The sequence below is a fragment of the Catharus ustulatus genome, chromosome 3, assembly GCF_009819885.2.
Source record: "Catharus ustulatus isolate bCatUst1 chromosome 3, bCatUst1.pri.v2, whole genome shotgun sequence".
Taxonomy (NCBI): Eukaryota; Metazoa; Chordata; class Aves; order Passeriformes; family Turdidae; genus Catharus; species Catharus ustulatus.
The window spans coordinates 67,965,891-67,989,737 of record NC_046223.1 but is presented as its reverse complement, the minus strand read 5'-3'; the positions used below and the strand labels follow the sequence as shown (position 1 = coordinate 67,989,737).

The following is a 23,847-nucleotide window of genomic DNA, read 5'->3' as shown; positions in this document are numbered from 1 at the left end:
CATTTCATGTACAGCAATTTCACGATTATAAGCCGCACTGAGTATAAGCCGCATCTCCGGGTGTCAGCAACTTTTCGTTCTTTGTCCATATATAAGCAGCACCTGATTATAAGCTGCAAGTTACAGTATAGAGTGTGATAAAAGGTATCTATTCTATCACCATCTGTTGAGGGTGGGGGCAGTGACCCTTATCTCAATGGCAGATATTCTGCTAATGGGCCATCCGTTGAAACCAGGCAGGGCATTGTTCTTTATCTTTTCACAACCCATCCTTCCTCCAGCCAGTCATTTTCTGCTAATGGCCCATTGAGTCCCACTGTGGGACTGATAAAATTACTTCATCCCATTGGAAGTTGCTTCAGCCAGGGGGAAGAGCCCAACATTTCTCACCAAGATAAAACAGAGGTTTTGGGACACTAAGGGAGCCCCTTTCTCCACTGGACTCCAGAGGAAAACCGGATTTCTCCACATCACCACTGGACCTCCAGAGGGAAACTGCACCTTCTACAGGCTGAATCACATCTGTCACTGCAGGAAGATGCAGCCACCATTGAATGGGACTGCTACCAACACCCTGCCTGATGGGGTGTCAGGTTGTACTCTGACTTTGTCAGGGCTTGGAGTTTGTTTCTTTGTAGTATTGTGTATCTATTTTAATTTCCCTAGAAAAGAACTGTTATTCCTAATTCTCATATTTTTACCTGAGAGTCGCTTGATTTCAAAATTACAATAATTTGGAGGAAGGGGGTTTGCATTCTCCATTTCAAAGAGAAGCTCCTGCCTTTCTCAGCAGACACCTGTCCTCCAAACTAAAACAGCAACTTTTTGTTCTTTGTCCATATATAAGCCACACTTTGGGTGCGGACCAAAATTTTAGTCAAAATGGTGAGGCTTATAATTGTGAAATTACTGTATATGACTTGTCTTACTGTCAGTGGTAAAGTTGTCTGAAAGGACTGAACCTTCACCTAGCAACAGATTTCAGTGTAGAAGATGTAGACTGGGGACATCCAGTGCTGTTCCAACATCACAGAAAGCCCCCAGCTCTCTGCTGCTGTGCACTTTGTGGAGTCATTGCCACTCTGAACAAAGGAGATGTAGCTCATCCTCACCCAGTTTACACTCCCTGGGCACAAGGCTATGGAAAACAAGGGTCACAATTAAAGAAAATTGTGAATGCATATTTGAGTATCAAAGAATGGGAATAGTTATGGGATATTTAATGACACCTTCACTCTTGTTTGATGGGTTACACAACTCTCACCTTTAAATATTCTTCCATAAAATAATTCCATCCATTGTTTTTACAAGAAACTTTCCTTGGTGCTAGATGCCACCCAGTGTTTTATGGGAATTATTTCATTAACTGCATTTCCTGAAGGGTTATTATTCTACTTCTCTCACAGAAGATGTTTTACTGTTTCTGACAAACCAGATTTCATACTTACCTGTCATGGCCTTTATGATGAAGTTTGAGTCTTCCACACTGACACATCTTTTCTCTGAGAGGGTCAGACAGCCTGTTCACCCTTTCTGGCTGCCTGATCTTGTGTGATATACCTTCATTCTGCCTGTGCTGATGGGTTTTCTGAGAGATGGGATTGCTAAGGTGACCGCTGCTTTTGGAATGCTTTTTTCCTTCTCTTGAATCATCGTGCTTATGCATTTCTCAGCAGTGGATGCATCACTCTCATATATGGAATATAAAAATCAGACACAGGATCACAAAATATTCCAAGCTGGAAGGATTATTGAGTCCTATTCTTAGGTGAATGTCCATACAGGGATGAAACCCAGAACCCTGGAATTATTGGCACTATGCTCTAAGCAGTTGAGCTAATGCTTTATCTGTATTTACCAGCCCTCCGAGCTCTGTTACTTTTATTAGCAGCTTGTGCAAGGAAGATGCATTAACTCTCTTCTAAAAAGGTGCTAAAAACTGATGTGTGATGCAACAACCTCTGGGCTTCAGCTGTGGAATAGGAGAAACTAAGAAAAATTATGACCCTTGCACAACTGGATTGATGTCAAAGGATATGTGTCTGAGTCGGATGTGCATGCTTGTAAGCATAGAAAGGTGTGCTCCTGGACAAAACAATAGATGACAAGGTGGTAAAAGTTCTGTTTGTGTGTAAGTAACCAGCTGGACGTGTAAGGGGGCATCCCTAACTTGTGATACATGTCCGTAATTTACATATTAATGGTTGGCTACCTGATTGGTTGATGAATTTCTGCTTGGATGTTAATTTCATAGGATGCAAGTTCCTTTTATTCTAGCCCTAAGTATCACATTATAGAATTTCATGTTGCTCTTATCAGCCAGAATATCTTCCTAGCACATTAATATTTCCTATTATTTTCATTATAAATGAATTGGACGTATTTCTAGTTAGGTGTTACTTCTCATTAGTGTGGAGAGGGTACAGGTCAATACCTGTAAAACACAGCCAAGACAGGATAAATGCCAGTGAGACATTCAGCAATTTGCTTATGAATCAGGATTCAGGTAAAGGAAACTGTTTTTTTGTAAGTTTCTTTCTTGTAAGTATAACTGCTTTTTTATTGCTGGGTATTTTTTGAGCTTTGTGGCAATCAACTGGAATCAAGAGAGGTGCAATCACTCCTCACAGCTGCTGTGTCAAGTTTGTATACTTCTTAGCAGTGTTTTCAGATGCATGTTCTCTTGAATTCTTGGTGAGGAGGAGTGGGAGATGTTTAATTTTCAGTGCTCTCTGCTGAGCACTGCATGATTCAGTAGAGTGTGCAGAAAGTGACTGAGATTTCCAGACACCAAGAGCTGATTATTTCAGGAGTAATCTTAATACCATTGTGATCTACTTGCATTTATTCTGAAACCAAAATGGGGGTATTTGCTGCATCTTCCAGTAACTGCCTCCCACAGTGATCTCTTTTTGCCCTCCCAGAACTGCTAGTTTTCCTGGGATCAGAACCCCAACAGGCACCAAACCACCATTCTGGGAAGCACCAAATTATGTGCTGGCTCCAGATTCTGCCCCTAGAACCAGCTCTTCCTAAAACCATGCTGGCTTTTCCAAGATGCACAGCTCAGTTTCTGGATGAATTAGTGGAATTTCTCTTATTACAGTAGTACCAATGTCATACTCATCTTTCACTGATTAAGCAGCAGCATAGTGGCATTAGCTCTCATACTGCATGATACCTAGACTCAAACTACACTACTTTACGGTATATATTTTATGAGATCCTGGATTTCTCTATCATACTTCTATTGACTATCACTTTCTTCCACAGAAAGATAATGCATGTTATCTTCAGTTACTTAATTACTCTTTTGATACCTTAAGCATGGGCACAATCTCCAGTCATCAGTAGCACTATCAGGTGCACAGTTCACTTTATAATAGCACTGATGGAATATCTCTCAGTTTGGACATCACACTGCAGGTAGTCTTTTGCCAGACTTTCAAGGACTGCAGACCTCCAGCTTGCTAATGCATCATCTAACTGCTTATCAATCTCACTCTCAAACTCTTCATTGTTTCAGTAGCACAGCTACAATGATTAGAGTCTGTACTTTTCAGACTTCAAGACTGCACTAGGCAGGGACACAACACTTCTTTTGTCTGTAGATTTTGGGTTTTGCTTTGTATTCCGGCCATTATTTCGTGCAAGACCAGAACCAGGTGAGTTTTGATTCCTGATACAAAACTGCTTTGACCAATTTACTGAAGTTGAATTGTTACACACTGATCATTCAATTAGCATTTAATGTTCTAGCTAGAGTAAAACAGCACCTGAACTGTATTTCACCAACTTCCACCACCTTCTGGGTATGATTGTACTTACACGTTAGTCATGACCACCACGCTTGTGAAAGATGGCAAAAAACCTGCAAAAGTTGACTACTCTGATTATGCATCTCTTAGAGATGCTTTGTAAACCTACTATGTTGTCTTTTTATGGAGTTTGAATCATGGAAAATTTGTATTTTTCTTGTGAGAAATGCTACAGTTCTGGCCCCATTGTAAAGTTTTTCTAGTCCTGTTCTGCGAGCTGAGGAGGCAAGAAGTGCAGGATGGAGGGCTGCTCTTCATGGTTCCTGTTGCCTCTCATATCTCTTTCTCCTTTATGCAGACATATGGATGTATAACTCTGATACTGCTAAATCTTCAAGGGTTAAATCAAGACCCTGTTGATTTAGGTACATAACAGATATGCAACAAAATACCACCTGCTCCAATATATGTGTCATCTAAAAATATGTCTGGCTTAATGTCTACTCTTAACGGCAATTCTGAGAGTTCATTCAGTATTATGCGATAATGAATAGCCAGTTTCTTCAGCAGAATTACTTGTAGATGTCTAGTTAACATGGTGGTAATGTGATGCTTTATGCAAATTATTTAGCATGGTTCAGTGATGTTTTATGCTTTTGGCATCATACTTCACTAGTCAGGCTGCAAGGCATACAAACAATGAGGAGTTTTAGTAGTTTTGATTATTACAGATGCAATATTGAGATTTCTGGTCTGTATGACTCCTGGAAGTGTCATGGCATCGGCAAACGAATGCACCAGCTCTCACCATTGTTTGAAGCCATGGTGTTTCATGTATTTCTTTATGCTCATGCCTGCATTTTCTGTATTCTTAACTGGGTTTACTCATTTTGAGTAAGTCCTTTGGAATTACTGCCATGCATAAAACAAGGTGCTCATGCTGTGGCCAACAATGGAGCCACAATGGATTGGTGTGTCTTGCATGCTTCTCTTTGGCTTCTGCTGCTGGTCACCTTGGAGACCTGGACTGGCCTCACAATTGCTTTAACTAGTGACAGATCCTACATGTTCTGCTTCATGTGTAATTAGTGGCACTTCTTGAATAATCTATGGTTGTTCTAAAGTGAGGGTTTTACTCATGGCGATGAGAAGTTTCCAAAGCTTCTGTATTCCTCCAGAGATAATATTTAATATGTAAACTGGAAGCTTAGCAAACTTTATTCCAGTTCACCAACAGTTGTGTCAGGGAAGTTCCAGAAGGGAGATAATTCTCCTAGATTTTCCCATGGCTGTACCACAAATAAATACTCCAAGAGGACTGAGTGTCTGTCTGCAGACTTCTAATGCAGAAGAATGCTGGAATACCTCTAGAGATCATGGAGCAACTGTAAAGCCATTTACGTCTAGAGCCCGCCAGCCACAACATATTCTGAACTCTTCAGGTCTCCCCTTGGCCCTGGATAATGACATGAAATAGTGCTGGCTATCAGGATTTTACATATTTTGACTCCAGATGAAGTTTTACTTCTACCAGCATTGCTTCTTTATCCACAGCTTCCCATCTATTCTACTTGAAAATGCTCTTTTAAATGTCAATTAATTTGTTGCAAAACTAACAAGAATTTTCAGGGCTGGAGTATGTACCACAATAAACAACACTCCCATTTTCAGTTGTTCACCAATAGCCTTATTCCTCTTAATAAGTACTGGCCTCTTGGCAGTCATCAGCAGAGAGATTTCTTTTTTAGTGGATATCTCTAGGTTTCATAGCTTGTAAAAAAACTGGTTCTCCTTCATGTGCACCATATCCTGGATACAGTCCTTGCTTAATTTCATGCCAGTGCCTGCTACTCAGTACCAATTTGGTGATCCCCAGAAGGGGCATTCCCATATCTTTTAGGGATTTGTGGCTCCTGTGGAATGAGCTGGTGTGTAAGAAGATGCAGAGTCCTGACTTTGGTGCCTAGTAAAGTAGTGTGAGTACCTCCAAACCTCTACATAGTGGTGGCTGTGTTAGGTTTTCTTTCTTCTGCTCAGTTAACTATTAAATCTATAGGAAGTAATATATTTGCACTCTCTGTCGGATCAGATTTAAATTGGATCAGTGTGTTCAGACTTTACTGATGGAGAATGGAGAAAGATACACACTCCTTGACTTCCTTTTTCTTTTCTTTTCTTACTTTTAAAGAAAGGGTACATATTCAATTTCAGTTAGGTCTGCTTCATCTATGAATGGTTAATAGTAATGACAATTTTCATTGGATCTTTATTTTTTTACTATCTCAGTCAAATCTCATGCTTTGGGAATAAAATTTGTAGGAATCATGAATAACAAGTAGGTAATTCATTATTCATATCTGTCTGCTGGGAAAAAAATGTCACAGAGTGGGTAGGTGGCTGGACCAACATTTTGTAATGAGTCTATGAAAGGTGGGGAAAAAAAGAAAACTCATGCATCCTAACTGATTCCTCTGCCTTAAACAACAAATATTATTTCTTTTATGATTATTTGACTTTAATTAATCTTGTGAATATGATGTAGATGCCCAAGTTTATCCAGAAGGATAAATTATTAATGCAAATTACACATTTATAAATCACATATATATATACATACAGATTTCTTTCATTTAATCATTTGACTTACACTCTATTAAGTTTGAAGATGATGTGGTTTTTTTTTTCTTCTGAAAACTTTTGCATTGTTGTAAGTTGCTTAATTCTAGGTAAAAGGGGATGAGCAATGAAAAAGGGCCTGATGGGAAGGGAAGGGAAGGGAAGGGAAGGGAAGGGAAGGGAAGGGAAGGGAAGGGAAGGGAAGGGAAGGGAAGGGAAGGGAAGGGAAGGGAAGGGAAGGGAAGGGAAGGGAAGGGAAGGGAAGGGAAGGGAAGGGAAGGGAAGGGAAGGGAAGGGAAGGGAAGGGAAGGGAAGGGAAGGGAAGGGAAGGGAAGGGAAGGGAAGGGAAGGGAAGGGAAGGGAAGGGAAAGACTTGGCTTTAGCTTCTCAGTGTGATCATGCCCCTCTGCATTACAGAGTGAGACGCATTCTGCCATTTCAGGGAAAGTGCTTACCTAAGTTTAGACTAGGAGATAAACCAGCTGGAATAAAAAAAACCCTCTGTATTAGAAATAGCACAGTGGTTTTTATCTTGATACATTAAAAGGCTGGGAGTTCAGCAGTTTGTTTTTTGAAACAGTGCACTGTTCCAAGCTTTCTTCAGGTCGAACATGGCTCTGGACATGGATTGTTCTTTGCAGTAACCTGTGGTAGTGACACCAAGCATTGTGTCTGCCACCAAAGGGAAAACCATATGTAGTTTAGTGGGTGGGCAGGAGGACAGACACTGAGGCATGAATAAAATGACCAGTATAGCTTATATTGTAATTTACCCCTTAAAGTAATGACCAGTAATCTCATGAAATAAGACATCTGAAGATTATAAGATCTAGCAACAGAGCTTAGGCTGGATCAAAATCAAGGCACCAAAAATTAATCCTTTCATGTTTTATGGAAATGCGTGTTCAAATTCCTAGATCCTAGAGCTATTATGATTTACATCCACGGTCAAAACAGACTGTTCTGCAAAATCTCTAACGGGAAATAACAAGTCTAAACACTTCAGATGAGCTTGTAATGTAGTAAAGGGAATGCTGTGTTAGGTCATGTTAATCTAAGCCTGCCCTGTAACAGAGAAAGAGAAACTTGTCCCTTGCCTGGATCTGCTTACTTGGTGCTCGCCTCCCACAGGAATAATATGGGTTTGGTTACAGGCTGCTCAGGACACAGTCTAAAATTTAAAATTAAAATCCCAAATCTTTAGTTTTAGGCAGATCTTTGCCCTGGCTCACTGTTCAGCCCCGACAAACACCAGCTGGAACAGGGCAAGGAACAGGAGCATGTGAGAGCTGGTTGCAGCAGCAACTCAGGGCTGTGACACCAACGCAGTTTTCCCACTGTGAGAGAGGAAGCAGGAGGGAGCTGTGAATGGGAGCAAGTTGGATAAGATCAGATCTTCTGAGGAGGCAAAAGGAAATAGTCTCCCAAAGGCTTGCTGAAAGCGTGGTATAGGACAAAAAGCAGCGCAGCCTGTATGCAGTTTGTGAGGGGAGCAAAGCGTTTTTACGTGTTTTGGGAAGCCAGACTGGTAAAGTATTCTTACAAAGTGCATTTTCTCTATTGTGTAAATAATTTACAGTGTTGGTGTTTTCCCTTTAGGCAGCAGTATTCTCATAAAGTAGTCATCAGTAATAGAAGTGGATATGAGGAAATAAGAAACCTTTTTGGGTCAGAGGATGTAAAGTCACACAGCAGAGAAGTTCTTTTTGCACTTTTGTGCAGAGATAAGTCTCCTACAGCAGGCCTTCAGTCTCCTGAGCCAGCTACTTGACCAAGCAGAGAACAAGCAAAGTTCTGTTGTTCGGGCATGGGGGCCTTTTGGCTTTGTAAAAAACCTGTGTTTCCCCTACAGTGTAACCCCATTTGGCTGCCTCCTTCCCCAGTCCTGTGGCAGGGCTGGGTGTCTACAAAGTCTGCAGAGAAACAGCGTTTCTGGTGAAGCTCTGTGTCTGCAAGGCTGGCTGTAATGGGAGAAAATTAAAAAGAAACAATTATCCTGTAATTTTGGTTTGTAATTGAGATTCTTTTTCAAACAAAGAAGTAATAAGTAAACCCTGGTATAATCTTCATCCTTTGTGAGACTTTTGAGACTTTACCATGCAGCCCTTGACTCTGACACTCTTGTGAGAGGCAGGGGAGGACCAGCGTGCCTGGCAGCCCTTTCCAGTCTGCCTTCCCCCTTGCAAATCTCTGCACTCATTTAGATCTCTCTGCTAAACTCTGTGAGGAAGGAGAGCACAGCTCCTTTCATGATGCTGATCTAAAAAGCAAGTTGTCATCTGAAGTAAAAGAGAGACTGCAGTGGATGAAAGAGAAGCAATATGCTGATTTTCTGGTCTAGCAGTACTGATTTTCTGGTCTAACAGTGCTGTTATTCTACCTGTGTCCCAAGCCCATACACAAATAATTGGGAATTTGCTGTCTTAATGATTGTTGGGTTTTTTTATTGTACCTCTGTGGCTGTGTGGGTGAATGTAAAAAGGATTTTGTAGATGTATATTTGTATATTTGGTAGACACTGCACAGCTAAAGCCTCTTTCAATTTTCTCTCTAATTTATTTTTAATTTTGTAACCCCCCAGGGGTAAATCCTTATTACAAGATGTAAAACCATCTCTTCTACAAAGCAGCTTATTTGTTGATTTTTAATTCAAGTCAGCAGATGCAAAGCTGTAGCTTTTTTCCAAACACTGAGAACTCCTCTGTATATATAACTATCAAGCGAGAAACAGTAGTTTGTTTTTCACTGAAAAATTAGTAAAAAAATTAAAACTTAAAATATCCTTCTAAAAAGAGCAAGAAAATAAGGTTTTTATTTCTCTATATTAAGACTATGCTAGACTTCTGAATTTTGAAACATTCTTAATAGCAATTTACTTTTAAATCTACATTACATTTGGATTAGACTGACTATGAAGACCTACATTTCAGAAGCTCAAGTGCTGAAAGAAGTCAAGGGTTTGTTTTTTTATGGAGGACTTCCATAAAAAGAAGGCAGTGTCTAAAGACAGCATTACTGTGTGCCCTTACATAAATGCGTGTTCACTGGCATCAATATGTGCTTTCTCAAGGGAAATGTTGCCCTTAAGCTAACCTGTACACTTTATGGTTTAATATGTGTTTATATGTCTGGGTGAAAGTCCTAGTCACAGATGTATTGCAATAATAACAAAAAGACATCATCTGAAATAATCTCTCTTCCTACTGTATCTCATTCTAATCAAATCATGTTTTAAAAAAAGTTAACTGAAGAAAACCCTTTAAAATGTTTCACCAGATGGTTCAGGTGTGGTCATCTTCATCTTCTGGTGTACTATGTTGACAACTCAAAAGACAGGAATAATTAGTTTGCTTTGAGTTGTCATCAAGGGAAACAATTTTAAAAAAAAACTAGGTTGTCTCTTTTTGGTTTGTTTTAAATAAAATGTGATGGTTTTGTTCCCATCATTGTTTTTACTCAAAGGCAATGTTTATTTCTATTCAGGATGTGAACCTTAGAATAAAGCTCTAGATTCTCTCTGTTTCTCCTTTTAGTCTTCACAACTCAAGGCTTCCCACTTATCTCCTTAACTCCCACTTCCATTCTCTTTGTTATCTGAATTCACTGAGGATGCCATCTGTGATTGCTGTTCAGAAGTCCTGTCCTGCTGGCAGCCCCACACCTTCTCCAGGCTGTTCCAACAGTTCTTCCACTGTTGCCTTTTGTTGGGTGTTTCTTGCTAAATTGGGACATTTGAGTATGGTGACTTCACTTCAACCACCTGTCAAAGAGGACTCCACTGCCTCTGCATTGATTTGTCCATAGCATTGGACTTGCAGTCACTGCAGACGATCATCTTCCCTCTGCCTATCTCCCCAAAAGGTCTCCCACTTTGGAAGTGATCCCTGAGCCTTTTTCTCTGCCCAGCATTCTCAGCAGAAACTGCCCTTTTGCAGTTTGGAATATCTCAGAGATCTGTATCAAAGATAGGTTACCATATATCAAGTATTTTTCTTATTTTCATCAAAAGCAAAGAAAGAATCAAGAAAGCAAAAAGAGAGAACTGTGTGTACCAGTTTAAATTGTAGAAGATTTCATTCCCATCACTGGAAACTTTACCCATTAGCCAGAAGTCATGGCCATACAGTTATTTTCAAAGCTAACTTAGTTGGCCACATCTGAGCAATACAGTGATCTGTGGCTGGAAATTGAAGAAAGAACTGGCAAACCAAAGGCACCAAGAGGCTTAAAGTTGTGTCCATAGTCCTGGCTCAGGCAACCTATTGCCATGCAGTTCTTGAGCCTGCTGCTTCTCTCTGCTTTTGTAGGTACCATCCAGGTCCTGTTGTAACAAAAATGGATTCAGGTGGGATTTCCACTGTTGAAATAGAAGCTGTAGTTTGATATCTTTCGTTTTTTTAGCTTTATCTTTACAATTAAAATGAAAAATTACTCTGCAATCTTAACCACATCTTTCATTGCATTGTTGTTTTCCAGTTGATGCTTTGAAGGCATTGTCTGGGCAGCATAAAAATTTGAGATACAATTTCAATACCTGTAAAGGACTTGTCTGTGTGGTTTACACTGATTTCAGTAGAAATTAGGACACGAATCTCAAATTCCCCCTTAAAAACATCTCCCTAAATATGTTTTAAAAATAATGAAAATAGTTCTACATGCTCAAATCATCATAAAAGTATATAGATGAAGCTATAATTATGTGTGAAGGATGGGATTTAGTAAGTGTAACAGAGAAGTGTGGTATGATTAAATGTACTTTTTATTCATTGTCTTAAGTATTACTCTTCTCACCACCTTGTTTCTGCTATTTTTCTGTTGCTTACTGAAAGAGAGAGAAAGAGGAGAAGGGAGTGAGGCAAGAAAGGGTGGGAGGGAGGAAGGAAATGGAAAGAAGACTTTTAGCATTTACAGCTTGGCACTCAATGTCATTATCACTGTAACAAATAATTAGGCTGTTGCCTAATAATATCCCACTGAAATAGCGTGTGTGTGAGCACCTCTTAATGAACAAATGTGAAATGATTCAGATTTGTTCAGGTAAATACCCATTCAAGTCATTCATCATGTCCAAGCTTGAACAGCCATGTTTTTTAAATTAACTTTAGAAATAATTATCTGTTTTTCTGTGTTTCAGTCTTATAAGATCTGAGATACCTGTGCTATAGAGAGCCTGCTGTTTCTGCCATGGTGCAGCAGCCCAAATATCAGTGTGTCCATTTGAACCAGAGACTGAATACACATGTGATGAGGGAAAATGATGAAGGAGAGTTGGGGAGCCTGAGCAAGCTTTGGTGGCAATGGACAATACTGATCCTTTTCTTCTGTGTTTTCCATCACCCATTTTGATGATCATGGGCACTTAGAAAAGCTACAGCAATATGAAAAAAACCTCAGGATAGTGTGGTTTGCTTTGAAAGTTTCAAGACAGTTCAAATACCATTTATAGTACTTTGGCATGACAAGTAACCCTACTTAGATTCCTTTTTAGGCTACAGACTCTGAAAGACCTCCAGTTATTCAATGTTCAGTCAGTCTGCCCCTTTCACGGTGAGGTCTCATCATGTGTGGAACTTACTGTAATGCAAACAAGTTACAGGTTTGCCCACCCTCATTAATGAGCTACTTGATTTTGAGTGGAGAACAATAATAACCTCTAGTCTACCATGAGGAATACTTTGACTTTTTGAAAGTTGTGGGTTTGATCTGCAGGCTGTATTGTAGTGTCAGGTTTCAAGTAGTGAAGATTAAATACTGGGTGATTGGCAGGGTTCCCATAGAAGGCAGCAAACCTGCCTAATTCAGAAAAAAGATTCTGGGAGCAGAACAACTGTCACCCAGAACAGGTCTCAGTGCAGCCTTCCTCTAAACAAGTCTGATACTTTGAAACTCAGAATAACCATCCTTGGAACAGGATATATCTTATACCCAAATGTGATGCTGTTACTCTCCTGCTCTAATATTCCATCATATTTAAAAATACTGATAAACTCCCACCCTGGCAGAAAACCTGTTGCATGATATGTGCAACATATAACTTTTTATCAGTGTGTAGGGAAAGTATAAATGTATAAACTACTCCATTCTTTAGCACTTCATATGTGCACGTATGTGTGTATATATGGTGTTTACATCTTAAGTGAAGTGTTAGTCTGACCCTCACATATTACTTTGCCAGGCTGGCACTTTTAATATCTGCTGGACAAATAGAGTGTGTTAGTTTTCACTTCCTTGCAGTACCTCTTTGTATATGGTGGCTTTCAACTGCTGAGTGTAAATGTGAGAGATCTAGATAATTTTTCAGGCATGTATTTGGGGCATGTAAACCTAACTCTTTCATAATTGCTCTTATTTACTACCACAGGAGAAGAAAACTTGCTGGCAATTTTGAAGAGGAGATGGTGGAAGTACATGATTCTGGGGATAATAGATATAGAAGCCAACTACCTGGTAGTCAAAGCTTATCAATACACGACTCTTACCAGTGTGCAGGTAAGGACTTAAAGATTTTCTCTGTTGAGGTGAGGTGAGGTAAGATAATAGGTCCGGTGGGGTCAGTGGTGTAGTATCCATTGGCTTCAGTGAACCAATATTCAGTTGCTGCCTCTGACTTCTGTGTACTTTTTAATGCCTACTTGTAAGACACATGTTTTCATGTTGGACTGTTTTTATTACTCAATATTTTCCAAACTGTACAAAAACATTCTGATTTTCATTTAGTTCTCCGTTCTAAACTATTCATAATCACACTTTTTCATTATCGACGTATTTTTTTTCCTTTGAGGAAATATTTTCAGATTGGCTGAAATTGTTTTCTCACTTTGTACTGTGCTTGCAGAAAACACAAGCATTTGTTTGAGGATTTCTCAATTAGATCTGAGTTTCTAAAGGTCTGTGGTGGGTTGACCCTGTCTGGACACCAGGTGACCACCAACACCACTCTATTACTCTCCTCCACAGCTGGACCAGGGAAGAGGGAATATAAGGGAAGGTTTGTGGGTCAAGATAAGGACGGGGACAGATTATTCACCAGTTACCATGACAAGTAAAACAGGCTCAACTTGGGCAAATTAGTTTAATTTATTACCATTCAAATCACTCACATTGTTCCCCTGCTCCAGTGTGGGATGCCTCCCACAGGAATCACTTCCCCACGAATTTCCCCAAAGTAAGTCCTTTCTGCAGGCTGTGGTTCTTCACAAACTGCCTCAGCACGGGTCCCTTTTGCAGGGTGCAACCTTTCTGGAGCAGGGTGCCCTCTAGGGTCACAGGTCCTTCCAGCAAACTTGCTCCAGCATGGGATTCTTTCTCCATGTGTCCACAGGCCCTGCCAGGAGCCTGCTCCAGCACAGGGTTTCCATGGGATCACAGTGTCCTTTGGGCAGTGATCTGCTCTAGCATGGGGTTCTGCACAGCCGGCAGGTGAATCTCTGCTCCACCATGAACCTCCATGGGCTGCAGAGGGACATTCTGTCTCATCACAGTCTGCACCACGAGCTGCAAGGGAATCTCTGCTCTGGCACCTGGAGCACCTCCTCCCTTCCTTCTGCACTGCTCTTGGTGTCTGCAGAGCTGCTGCTCTCACATGTTTTCACTCCTCTCTCTGGCTACAATCTCTGTTGCTCAGGGCTGCTTTCTTTTTCTCTCTGCCTAGCTGTGTTATCCTAGAGGTGCAGCCACTGTAATTGATGGGCTCAGCCTTGGCCAGCGGCGGGTCCGTCTTGGAGACAACTGGCATTGGCTCTGTCAAGTTCTAGCTGCTTTTCAGAAAAAAAAAAGTGTAGCCCCCCGCTGCTGTCACAGCATTGCCAAAGCAAACCAAATAGAAGATGTTTAGGATCCCATGATTAGATCAGAGTGCAAAAGTTATCATTAAGTAAAATGAATGCAGTTTTTGTGAACTTCAACGCAAGCTGCTAGAGGTATTATATAACAGCCTAACTGCAGCTATCAAAAAGTATAGTCCCTGCTAAAGGATTATATGTGCAGAGGACAAAAGCTAGGGTAATGATTTCTTCAAAGATACAATCTGGATATCTTATATATAAAAACATAAAAAATTTAGGCATCTTCCAATTTACGTGGAAAAGTGAATAATGGAAACATTTTTAAGATACTGGAAATTGTCTGTCTTGGGAAATCATCAAATGCTTCATTGCTACTTGTTCTGAAACAAGCCTAGTTCCTCTTTACATGATTTTAAAATAACTGAGCAACACTGGATAGTGTTCAATGTATTTTACACCTTACTTGCCTGAAGTTTGCATTAGAGCTAATAAAATAAAGGGGCACCAGTTAATGTTTTGCAGGATCAAAGCTAATTAAGAGTACATTTCTTCCATAGCTGAAAACAGTGTTGGAAAATCCTGAGCTTTTTTAGCTGAATAAGAAGCAAAAATAAGTAAACTATGAATTCAAGGAATTTGAATGTGAGGTTTATGCTAAATATTCACAAGTGCCTCTGGCATCTGAATCCGGATTTGAGGATTCTTTGAATCATGCCCAGACAATGTAATATTGTTTTTAACACTTTTCCAAATCTGATTGCTTATTATAGAATATAGCTTAAATCCACATAAACCTCATACTCTCTGATTTTACAGCCACTAAAAGCCTCAAAGAGAAAAGCAAACTGAATTGCTTCTTTTGTGTGATTAACTCACAGCAAGTATAAATAGTGGACTGAGCAGAATGATTTGGGTAATTAAATCCCATCTCCCAAAGCCACCAACAAGCACGTATCAAAGGTTCATCTGGCCTGACCACCTGTGAACCCCCTCTTCCAGACGATGCAGATCCTTGAGCCAGCAATGCAATGAGCGTGGCCTTTAGTGTATTGTGTCAAGAGATCAAAAGTTACAGTGTGATAGGGAAGCAGGCAGAGGAGTACAAGGGCATTGCCTGTGCCTCAACAGGGAATCTGTTAGCTGAAATCCTCCATGTTCTTTTAAACAGAGAGAGAGAGGAGTGTCAGAGAACTGTCAGAGGGCACAGACAATGTGATATCCATTTTTAGACCTCTTCCGCATCAAAATTACAGCAGAGTTCAGGTTTCTTTCCCATGTAGCTTGAAAGAAGGAACAGGTAGGGACTCAAATTCTGTTAAGCTTTTTTCCAGCCTTGGTGTGAATAAAGGGTCACCTTTTCTCATAGTAGCTCTTGTTTGCTGGGATGCATGTGGAGTGACTGCGAATACCTGCTGCATTGTAAATTCATTTCATGCCCTAATGTGAATGAGCTTCTAAGTGACAAACCCAAAGAGATTATGAGAATGGGACAAGTATGAGGTAATGCATTAAGAGCTGAATCAAATGAAATGGCTACATTTTCTGAAATGTAGCCAAACACTCTCATTTAAAGAAGGAACAGAAGCAGCTCAGGGAATTACTTCATCATTGGTCTAAGTGTGTCATGGTATGAAATGAAGACTGAAAAAGTGAAAAAATAGAAGATGAAAAAAAGAAAGCTTTTCCTAGAATCTGATTTTTGAAGAAGCAAACAAGAGAAAAAAACTCTCTCTCCTGAAATGTCTCATCCTGCAGGAACTCTACCTGTGAGGCCATAAATGCTTGCTGGCACATAGCAAAAAATGTTCAAATCCTTTCAGAACTGAGACCCAAGAAGCTATTGCTACCTGCCACAAATCAGCATGGCTTAGACTGAAGGCTGTGGGAGCATATACAGTATTTTCACGACTACAAGGCCCACCCTTTTGACTAAAACTTTCCCCCGAACCCAGAATTGCACCTTATAGTCCGGTGTGCCTTATATAATGGACAAAGTTGCGACATTTGCCAACCCAGAAGTACGAGCCTGCAACAGTCCCGAGCTGAGCAGAGCCCGCTCAGTGGTGGCATTGGGGCAGTGCCAGTGCGGGGGGAAAGCTGGTGGTGATGGAGCAGTCTGGGTGTGGGGGAAAAAACCCGGCAGCGCAGCCTGGGCGGGGGAAGAAAGCCAGTGGCATCGGGGCAGCGGCAGCGCTGTGCGAGCCTGCTGGCATCGGGGCTGCACCGGCGCGGGGGAAAAGCCCGGGAATGCGGGGGGGGTGGGAGCGCAGGGCTCCCGGCGCGACATGGGGCACCCGGAGCGCCGGGGCAGCGCAGGGAGGGAGGGAGTGGGCTGCCACGGAAGCCACGAGCCACGGGCGCTCCAAGCTACCGCGAGCCGAAGGCGCTCTGAGCCACCATGAGCCAAGGACGCCATGAGCCGCCGCAAGCCACAGGCTCTCCAAGCCACTGTGAGCCACCGTGAGCCCCGGGCGCTCTGAGCTGCTGTGAGCCGCTGTGAGCCCCCACCCCGAGCTACCTCAGCCCCGGCGCTGCGGGAGTCCCGTGCCACGAGGGGGAGGTGGCACCACAGCACCGTGGAGCCATGAGGGGGAACAGCCCAGTGGTACCACAGAGCCGCAAGGGGGAATGGCAGGGTGGCAGCGCTGAGCCGCGGGGGACAGGCGGGACGGCGGGAGCGCCAAACCAAGTGAGGGACAGGTGGCAGGGTGGAGCCGTGAGGGGCAACAGCATGGCAGCACAATGGAGCCACGATGGGGAACGGCACAGCAGGAGCACCAAGCCGAGCGAGGGACAGGTGGGACGGCGGGAGCGCCGAGCCAAGCGAGGGAACGGCATGGCAGCCTCCACGGAGCCACGAGGGGGAACAGCACTGCGGTAGAACGGAGCCGCAAGGGGGAGGCGGCCCCACAGCTGCGCCAAGCTGCGCCAGCCAGCACCGGGGGCGGGCGGGATTGCCAGGGCCCACTGCATGGGGAGGGCACCTGCGGCTGCCTTTGAAAGCCTACGCTGATCTGTGAAAAATGTTTGCAAATTGAGCACCTGCCAGTAAACTCCACGATTGCACGATTCTGTTACGAATTCGTTATTTTGTTGCTCACGGCGCGGCTCCTCACTGCACAAAAGAAGTACGCCTTATAGTCAGGTGCGCCTTGTATAATGTACAAAGTTGCAAAATTTGCCAACTCCCAGAGGTGCACCTTATAGTCCGGTGCGCCTTATGGTTGTGAAATTGCTGTATATTGGGCTGAGAATTGAGCCCTTTGAGTCAATTCTGAGGGATTTTATACTCAACAGGATGTACATCAAGGCTTTTCTCATGGATGAAATGTAAGAGGTTTTGAAACTGTCACTTGAGTAAATGAGAAGTTTTGCAGTATTTTTATAGTGGTGGTACACAAACCATTTTGGTAGGAAATCAGTTTTAGAGCATATCCTTTTTTCACATGACATCTCTGCTCCCTCATGCAAAACTAACAAGCAAGTGTACAGTACTTGTGGTGCTTTTAGGCAAAAAACATCACACTGGTCCCAGGAGAAAGCCAAAACTTAACAGTAAAAATGCATCTTTATTGTAAATGCTTCGATTTCAGCTTCACCAAAAACTCATAGCATTCAACAGCTTTGTTTTCCAAGTAGCTTTAAACTCTTGAGACTTTCAGGGTTTCTAGTTTATGCTCCATCTTTTTGGTTTTTAAGTATTTGGTATTATTTCATCATGGTTCCATGAAAAGACTGAAAATGGTGCCCTACTTTTTCTCAGTGTTTCGCACCCAAATTTTCTTATATTTTAAGATTCTCCTTTGGCTTTGATCTGGGAAAACAGGATTTTCTAATAAACCTTCCTACATCTTTTTCTCCAAATGCCTTCAGAATCATAGTGAATGAGAACACGTAGGCACAAATCAGAAATGAATGTGGTACCTAACCTTTACTTTTGGACAGGCTTCTGATTATTTCAAACCCTCATGTACTCTATAATTACTATCTGAGAATGTGCCAGTCAGTTTCATCATAAGATGAAAGCAAAGTACTGTGAAGCCTAGAAACGCATAATTTTCCTCTTAAAAAAACCCTAACAAACAACTAAAATACCTCCCTTACAAATTAGTTAACATACAATTTAGATGGAAAATCAATGCACCATTTATATTTCAGTCATCAAGGTGTAGGTCATTTGCTAAGAATAAAATTCAAGTTGCCCTTTTCAGGCACTAGCAGTGCAATCCAAAGTCAACTTGGTCCAATGGAACAGTGCAAGAAACTCACACCTACTTGTCTACAAATCTAAAATGTTGTGGACGTCTATTATTCTTTCCCTTGCTGCTCAGAGCACAATCTTGGGGCATAAAAATATGTTTGAGCCTATCAGGTTGCTTTTTTGGTAACTTTAAGCTCTGGTTCTTTGCATGCCCAGAGTGATCCTGTATTGATGCAGATAGATACCTAAACACCTACCTCTATTAAAAAACTTGAAAGCTAAGTATTGCTACATCAAAGTACCCCAAGGAACTCAATTTGTTAGATATGATCTTAGTATGCCTCAAGTGCTTGCAGAAAGCCTGGAGTGCTTTCCAAATTGCAAGTGTGGAGCGACCTTTTTCATGAAGTCATAGCTTTTAAAGTAATGGCCCACAGAAAGGGCTTCACTTAACTCCATCTCATCTGAGGGGAGGGTAACTCAAGCTTCCTATGGTCATGAAAATGCTCAGACTAATACATGAAAACTCTTCCTTAGAGGGTACTCTTAAAAAACTGAGTATACATAAGTTAAAAGGCACAAGAGTTTGTAAGTGGATCAATTTGATATACAAACCCACCTATTTCAACAAGAACTAGAGACCAGTCACACTTAATGTTATCAGACATATGTGTATTGATTCCCCAGATGGCCCAAACTTGTGAAATGATCTTTAGTTTCTGTTTGTTGTATTACTCTGATATTTTTCAGCCTTCTTGCATGTCAGCTGTACCAGGTACAGAACGTACACTAAGCACTCCCTTGTACACTAGCACCTGGTCCTATGGACTTGTGTTAAAAGCTGTGTACTTAACTTTCAGGACTGCCTGAGGTAATGTGTGTCATATTTATCCTAATGGGTTTTAGGACAGCCCTGGTGTAAGCTGGTGGAAGGTTTAATAACTATTCAAGAAGGATGTTTTAAATACTGTTAGAGACAGTTTTACACAGCAGATAAAACTGCTTCCCCCCAAGGGAATTAAAAGATTCAGAAGTTATTGCAGTTATTTAGATCTAGATATTAAATTTCCTTGAAACCATGTTTTAACTTCAACTTGCCTGTACTGCATTTACAGTGTACCACAGACATACATCCTTCCAAATCCATAGTGCCTTCCACTAAGCCTGTTATATATTAACAATTGTAACCTTTTCTGCCAGTACATGCTTTCTCATCATATCAAGCTGTATTACGAGGCAGACTGCCCTCGCCCTCCTCCACTAATTAGTTAGCTCTCCTTGCTCCAATACATTGTTCTATAATTTTCATTTTACACTCATATTGCACTCTCTAGAGGTTCTTCTTTTTCTATGTTATGACATCACACAGAAATCTGGAATATTTCTGCAACACCTTGCATAATCGTACTGCAGAATATATATACAATGTCACAAGAAGAGAGGCACTGTCAAGGAGAGAGAGATGTTTCCAAATAGCAATTTATCTGGTAATTTATTCCTTGGGCAATCAAGCCTTTGATTGGCATGATGAAAACAAAGGCAATAAAAGCTGGGATTTATAGACACCAGGAGACAGGCTATAAAGCTATGATGCTGATGTTCTCAACTACTCTTAGAGGACTGTGAGGCTCAGCAGTACATCACACTTCCAATTACATCTGGCAGTTCTCATATCTCAACAACTGCCACCAGAAAAGGAAAGGAGTCAGCAGTAAGTGCTTATTATAGGAGATCTGGATGGCAATAGACTTCTCTTTGTTCTTGGTCCCTGTGGACCCAAAGTACATTGAGGCAGAAGGTTTGAGATGGTTTTGAAGCAAATCTGTGAGGTGGGGAGCAGGGGATGTGCAAATGTTGAAGTTGTTGATCCACTTTTTCTGGTGACTGCTAATGTGAATTACCCCAAAAGCAGAGATAAATTCCACTCCTTTGCTTCCTCCTCCTGCCCTAGGAACGTAAGATTGACCATACTTTCCTGTTCTGCTTCAGGGCAGTGAGGAAATAGTGCAGTGTTAATAAAGTTTGCAGATCAGCATTTTGCAGAAGTGTTGAATACTGTACATTTATGCTGTGAGAGGCTTTCTTGTATCTGATTTATTATCAGACTTTGAGTTACTGTTGTCTTTTAACTTGTTACATATCTATGCTGTGCCAACCAGGCCCTACAGTATCCATGGTCTCTGCATGGGTTTGAAGTCGACAGAGCTCTCAGTATCCAGAGCTCCTGCCTCTCCTGGCAAAATTCACCCAGAGCCAAACTTTTTACTAACATAAATAGGCAAAATCTTGTTAAATTCAGTGGAGCTGTGCCCATTATAAGAGCAGAGGTTTTGGCCTCCTGTGCCCGTTTTGCATATTCTGGTAGGTGACAAGGAAAAGCAGAGATTTTCCTGTAAGAGAGATCCATGAATTTTCTTAGGCCAGGATCTAATCCCCCCCACAGGTTGCAGCAGGTCATGGCATGGAGAAGTTTCTAATGAGTAACCTTGGGAAAATGACCTGCTGATCCAGTCAACTTATTTTGAGAGAAGCTAAACAGAAAATGGGGGTGGGGGTGATTCTGCAGAAACACGTGACTGCTGGCAGAACTGTCTTACAATGATCTTTTTGTGACAATGGTATGTAGAATCAGAGGAAGAAGTCAATTAAAGGAAAGACCATTTCCATGGCCAGTTTGTTGGTAAGCTTTCCTGGTATCTGAGCATATCTGTATAAGCACAGCTGGATTTCATGTACAGAGAAGAGATGAAGACATATTTTTTACAGGAGTCAAGATGTAATTATTCATGTTGGTAGTAAAGAATGTCCCTGTGTAGAGAGTTCAGAGCAGAGGAACTGTGGGTTGGATGTGACCACCACCTTTCATTTAACATAATTTCAAGAAGCCACTAAACTCCTGTGTACACAGAAAGCTGAAACTGTGAAGTCCTCATCTCAGGTTTTGATACATACAAGTCAAATAGAGGGGAAGGTCAAAGTTATAAGTGAGTTTCTGTGTCCCCATGAAAAAGAGAACACTGAGAACAGGTTAAAGAATTTAAGAAATTGATAGGAACAGTTTTAGAAGCATCAAGAAAAAAGTTGGAGATCTTGTGGGCAAAGTGGAGAAGACTGGGAGCAGTCTTCTGGCTTTTGTTTTTTCCACATCATGGAAATACATGTTTGTACATTTTTAAAATTACATCACTGGTTCTTTCACCAGCCTCCATACCTGAAGTACTGTACATTTTGGCTGAATAAAGAGTCAATGGTTTCACGTTAATTTTGTGATTAAATAAAAGCCATGCAAGAAAGTGGTAAAGTTATGATGAAGTGGCAAATAGAAACATGAAAGGTAAAATCAACACTCCTTTTTTATTTCAATTACTTGCAGTAACCCTGTCAGAGATGCAGCCAGCATCCACACCTTTCCTGCAGGTTTTGGTTGCAGGGCAGCAAAATTGCAACACAGCTCCCCTGGCAGCTGGCATCCAGCCCTGTGAGGGTTCACATCTCTCCTGCTTTTGTTGAATCAAGGGTGTGTGATATTGTGAAGGTGGTGTGAAAGGAGGAGGAAAAGCCCTTGAACGAGCTGTAAACCCATTCCTCCTTTGAAAAAAAAAAAAAAACCAACCAACAAAGTAAGTAAATATCAGAAGCTGTGTCTCTTACTGGATATAGCATTTGCTGTTGTATTAAAATTTCCAGGTCAGGTGCTGAAATTCTGTAGCCATCCTGTGTGCTTGCCCATACAATGTTTGATAGATAGGGCACTGATTTTACTGATCCCCCTGCTCTGGAGAGCAGGGTAATAGAGGGTGCAGCTGATCCTCCGCATGATTTGCTGGAGGGCAGCACTAATGAGAAACCCCTAATGTGAAAAAAAAAGGGCTTATAACTGGGGGGAAAAATATCCAATGAATGTTTAAAAAGGAAGATTCAGCTCAGCTGTTCCCATAGGGAGTTTGCTGACCAGCTTTTTTCTTTTTGATATCACTGCAGATCAGCAGTTCACATTCCGTATTACAGACCTTTCTTCCAAAGCTTGCCAGCTCTCCCTTCCAATGACTTAACAGAACATTCTTGCTATGGATATGCAGAGACATGCTGAATTTGTGAGACCAGAGACTGGATTTTTACTGTTAGCAAGAGAGTATTTGTCTTTGATTCACAAGTATAATAATTTAACAAACAAGTAATCAGAGGAAATAGATTTCAGCATTGTGTTTCATCAACAGACTCGCATGCAGTGTGGTATCTTTTAGAGTCAAATAATAATCAATTTCTACAACAACATAACATTCCTATAATGTCTTACAGGACAGTATATCAATAGATTACATATTTTTGTATCCTGCCTTCTAAAGCAGCCCTATTCAAAGCTGTGACGGAAGAAACCCACAGAAAAACACAGCACTGTCAAAGAACATGGTCTGCACTATCCTATGGCAACATAGGAAATATGTAGGAAATTTATCTTTTAGGTCAGTGAGATATAATAACTTCTGTGATTAACAGGAATGTTGATTAAAATCAGGTGAGTCATTAATTTACCTTAATGACAGGGTATAGGTAGTACCTTTTAAATAAACAATTAAAATGAAGGATAATATCAGAGATAATTATTTGAGGAATACTGATAAACAACTGACCTTTATGTACTATAAATGAAATTCAGTAAGCATAATCTGTCTTTGTTACTGTAAAAGCTTTATAGACAGAAAAATTACAACTAGGTATAATATTTTTTTCTTAATAGCTGAAATAATTAATAACAAAGAAAGAAAAAAAAGGCAAAACCCTCCATCAATAAAAAGCCATGTTGCAGGTGAGGTAATCCTCAATCTCACATCTTTTGTCTGTGAAATGCATGTGCATTTTTTCTTCTACTAGACCAGGTAATCTGAGGAAAAAAGAAAGGTAGGGTGAATTTAGTCCTAGAGAAGTGAAATTTAAAGCAATACCTGAAAAAGAGTTCAGTAATATTCTCTAGGTTATCTTATTACTTGCATTGTAGTAACCTAATTTATTTCTGTCTACCTCATTGTTTAATTAAAGGTATAAGCTAAGCACAATTTAAGAACTATATGTCAGTGAACATTGCCTACATTTCATGTTTGTATCTATTGATGCTACAGGATTCCAAATAACAGTTTGTGAATTAGACTTTGGACTGCAGCCCAAGGAGGCATTTTCTAGCTGTTATCAATATTGTTTATTTGTGAAAGGTTCTGTTCACACGTCCTTTCATGTTACTGCTTAAAAGACACCCATTCACATACTTGAAAGCATAGGTATGTTTAAATATTTATGGAATGAGAGGAATTTTTAAAATCTTCTTCTAGAGAACTGTTCATGGGAATTTGCCTGTTGAAGTGCACATGCAGCTGGTACAAGCAATTTTTGAACTCATAGAACAGTTTAGACTCATAGAACAGCACAGCTTGGGAGAGCCCTCCAAGCTGGTCCAGCCTTTTGTGGGAAAGGGAGCCTAGATGAGATTATTTAG

General features: G+C 41.0%; 1 protein-coding gene across 1 annotated transcript in view; it reads left to right on the top strand.

Moving 5' to 3' along the window:
• SLC35F1 (solute carrier family 35 member F1) overlaps positions 1-23,847 on the top strand; it is a 229,076-nt gene that overhangs the window by 166,723 nt on the left and 38,506 nt on the right. Inside the window, exon 3 of the mRNA XM_033055053.1 lies at positions 12,736-12,863. Within this exon, the coding sequence (XP_032910944.1) occupies positions 12,736-12,863 (128 nt within the window). The remainder of the gene's footprint in view (positions 1-12,735; positions 12,864-23,847) is intronic.